The sequence below is a fragment of the Alosa pseudoharengus genome, unplaced genomic scaffold, assembly GCF_046254945.1.
Source record: "Alosa pseudoharengus isolate Yale_2024_CS ecotype anadromous, Long Island Sound unplaced genomic scaffold, YU_APseudo_1.1 YU_APseudo_1.1_scf_24, whole genome shotgun sequence".
Lineage (NCBI taxonomy): Eukaryota > Metazoa > Chordata > Actinopteri > Clupeiformes > Clupeidae > Alosa > Alosa pseudoharengus.
This window is the reverse complement of record NW_027468689.1, coordinates 2,642,574-2,645,073: the sequence shown is the minus strand read 5'-3', so window position 1 is coordinate 2,645,073 and position 2,500 is coordinate 2,642,574. Positions and strand designations below refer to the sequence as shown.

Below are 2,500 nucleotides of genomic sequence, written 5' to 3'. Positions count from 1 at the left end.
ATGAATACACACACTGTTACTCTAACAGGATTGGTTCTGTCACTAAATGTCTGGCCAGTGGAGATGTTTCTGCACTATTTGTGCCCTGCCTGGCTAAGCACCCTGTCTGACCAGTGTGTGTGTGCGTGTGGTGGTTAAGCACCCTGCCTGACCAGTGTGTGTGTGTGTGTGTGTGTGTGGTGGCTAAGCACCCTGTCTGGCCAATGTGTGTGTGCCTGTGGTGACTTAAGCATCCTGTTGTGTGTGTGTGTGATTGTGTGTGTGTGATTGTGTGTGTGTGTGTGTGTGTGTGTGTGTGTGTGTGTGTGTGTGTGTGTGTGTGTGTGTGTGTGTGATTGTGTGTGTGTGTGTGCGTGTGAGTGTGTGTGTGTGTGTGTGTGTGATTGTGTGTGTGTGTGTGTGTATGTGTGTGATTGTGTGTGTGTGTGTGTGTGTGTGTGTGTGTGTGTGTGTGTGGTGTCTTAAGCAGCCTATCTGGCCATAGAAAGAGGCTCTCTGATAGATGCTGGCAACCAGAGTGGAGGAGCAGTGAGAAGCCGCTGCTGCTGAGCTGAGCACACACTTCTGTGTGTCTGCCAAATACCCTCACAGTGTGTGTGTGTGTGTGTGTGTGTGTGTGATTGTGTGTGTGTGTGTGTGTGTGTGTAATAAAAACAAGCCCTCACAGAGAATCACTGCCTTTTCATCATCAACATCAGTGCATGTGTGTGTGCAAGTGTGTGTGCGTGCTCCTTCACAGAGTTGCTGCTTCTTCTGCGTCAGCATGTGTGTGTGTGTATGTGTGTGTGTGTGTGAGCAGCATGAGTACCGAAGCCAAGTATTCTCACAAACAAGCTTCTAACCCTGAAGCTTTCACTCTCATCATCCTCTCTCTTTGTATGTGCGTGACTGTGTGTGTGTGTGTGTGTGTTTGTGTGAGTGTGTGTTTGTGTGAGTAAGAGAGAGAGAGAGAGAGAGAGAGAGACAGTACTGTACCTCAGCCAAGTACTCAAGTACACAAATAAGTCACTGGCCCTTTAGCATTTGTGTGTGTGTGTGTGTGTGTGTGTGTGTGTGTGTAGTGAATTCAGCACTCACCCTGTGTGTCCTGCTGTGTGTATGCGTCTGTGTCCATGCTGTCCATCTGAAGCATGTCCAGAGCCTCCGACAGACTCTCCAGCTGGTCTGGGGTCAGATCTTTCAGGGAGATGCCATATTTCTGCAGCAGGAAGCTGACCTTCTGCAGACTGTCATCTGATTCCAGAACAGCACAGTTAGCACAGGGGTACAATTAGCATAGGAACACAGTTAGCACAGGGGTACAATTAGCATAGGAGGACAGGAAGCGCAGGGGTACAATTAGCATAGGAACACAGTTAGCACAGGGGTACAATTAGCATAGGAACACAGTTAGCACAGGGGTACAATTAGCATAGGAACACAGTTAGCACAGGGGTACAATTAGCATATGAACACAGTTAGTGCAGCGGTACAATTAGCATATGAACACAGTTAGTGCAGGGTTACAATGGTACAATTAGCATAGGAACACAGTTAGTGCAGGGTTACAATGGTACAATTAGCATAGGAACTCAGCGCAGATGTAACAGGATGGACTGTGGGAATGAGGTGTAGTATTGGGACCAGTGCTTTCGGTGGAGCAAGTGCACTCAGACAGGAAGTGCCTAAGCACTCCTATTTATTAAAGGTGCGATTTGTAGGATTGTTTACGAACGTTCTGTAGGCCAAAATCAAAACACTGGTGAACGTTCTCAAGACTACCAGACGCAAGCCTCTTCTGGGTTGCCAGATGTAATGAAGACTTAGCGTTAGTTGACCTGCAGCTGCTTTAACGTTTCTCCAGCCATGACCCAGCTACACATTACGGAAACAGTGAAAACAAAAAATACCTCTCTAACCAACGTAACATATTTAGCTGAAGTTAGCGATGCAGATGAAGTTTAGCATAGGCTACCTGTTGTGGAGAAATATGGCCAGCTCTGCGTCAGACTTGATATTCTTAGTTTGACGAAGATGTCACCATCTCAGGAAGCTCCTCCAATGTCCACTTAATTTGTTTCTTGTTTTAATTTTGGAAATTTGCCTGCCTCTTGTAGGTGTTCATGACTACAACTGACAGCTGTTGACAGTTGGCCTTTGCTAATTTGGCAACCCAAATAGGAGGACGTGCTAGCCCATTATTAATACGCTATTCTAGAATTAATCGTTCAAAACATAAACGAAAATTCCAAGAGATTCCGCCCCGTAACTGATTTTTTTTCATGGGTTTTACGGGGTTTCACGGGTTAGAGTAATGTTGTCAAATAAGCCATTACTTCAATTCATCGTGTTTCCTCACTCTCTGACAACATATGGTGATCATTTTTGGAATGGTTACAGTTTATTTTCCATTATTTCCTACATACTGGACCTTTAAGCAAAACCTGATCTAATAAGGACTACTGGCTGTAGCAGGGGGCTGACTGCTTGCTTCCAGGCCTGTTTTGAGTTGCTGTGATTA

The 2,500-nt window shown here is 45.8% G+C and overlaps 1 protein-coding gene across 1 annotated transcript in view; it reads right to left on the bottom strand.

Annotated features, from left to right (window-relative positions):
• The window catches only part of ptprnb (protein tyrosine phosphatase receptor type Nb), a 47,493-nt gene that overhangs the window by 30,587 nt on the left and 14,406 nt on the right, over positions 1–2,500 (bottom strand). The window contains exon 7 of the mRNA XM_076302488.1: positions 1,078–1,233. Within this exon, the coding sequence (XP_076158603.1) occupies positions 1,078–1,233 (156 nt within the window). The remainder of the gene's footprint in view (positions 1–1,077; positions 1,234–2,500) is intronic.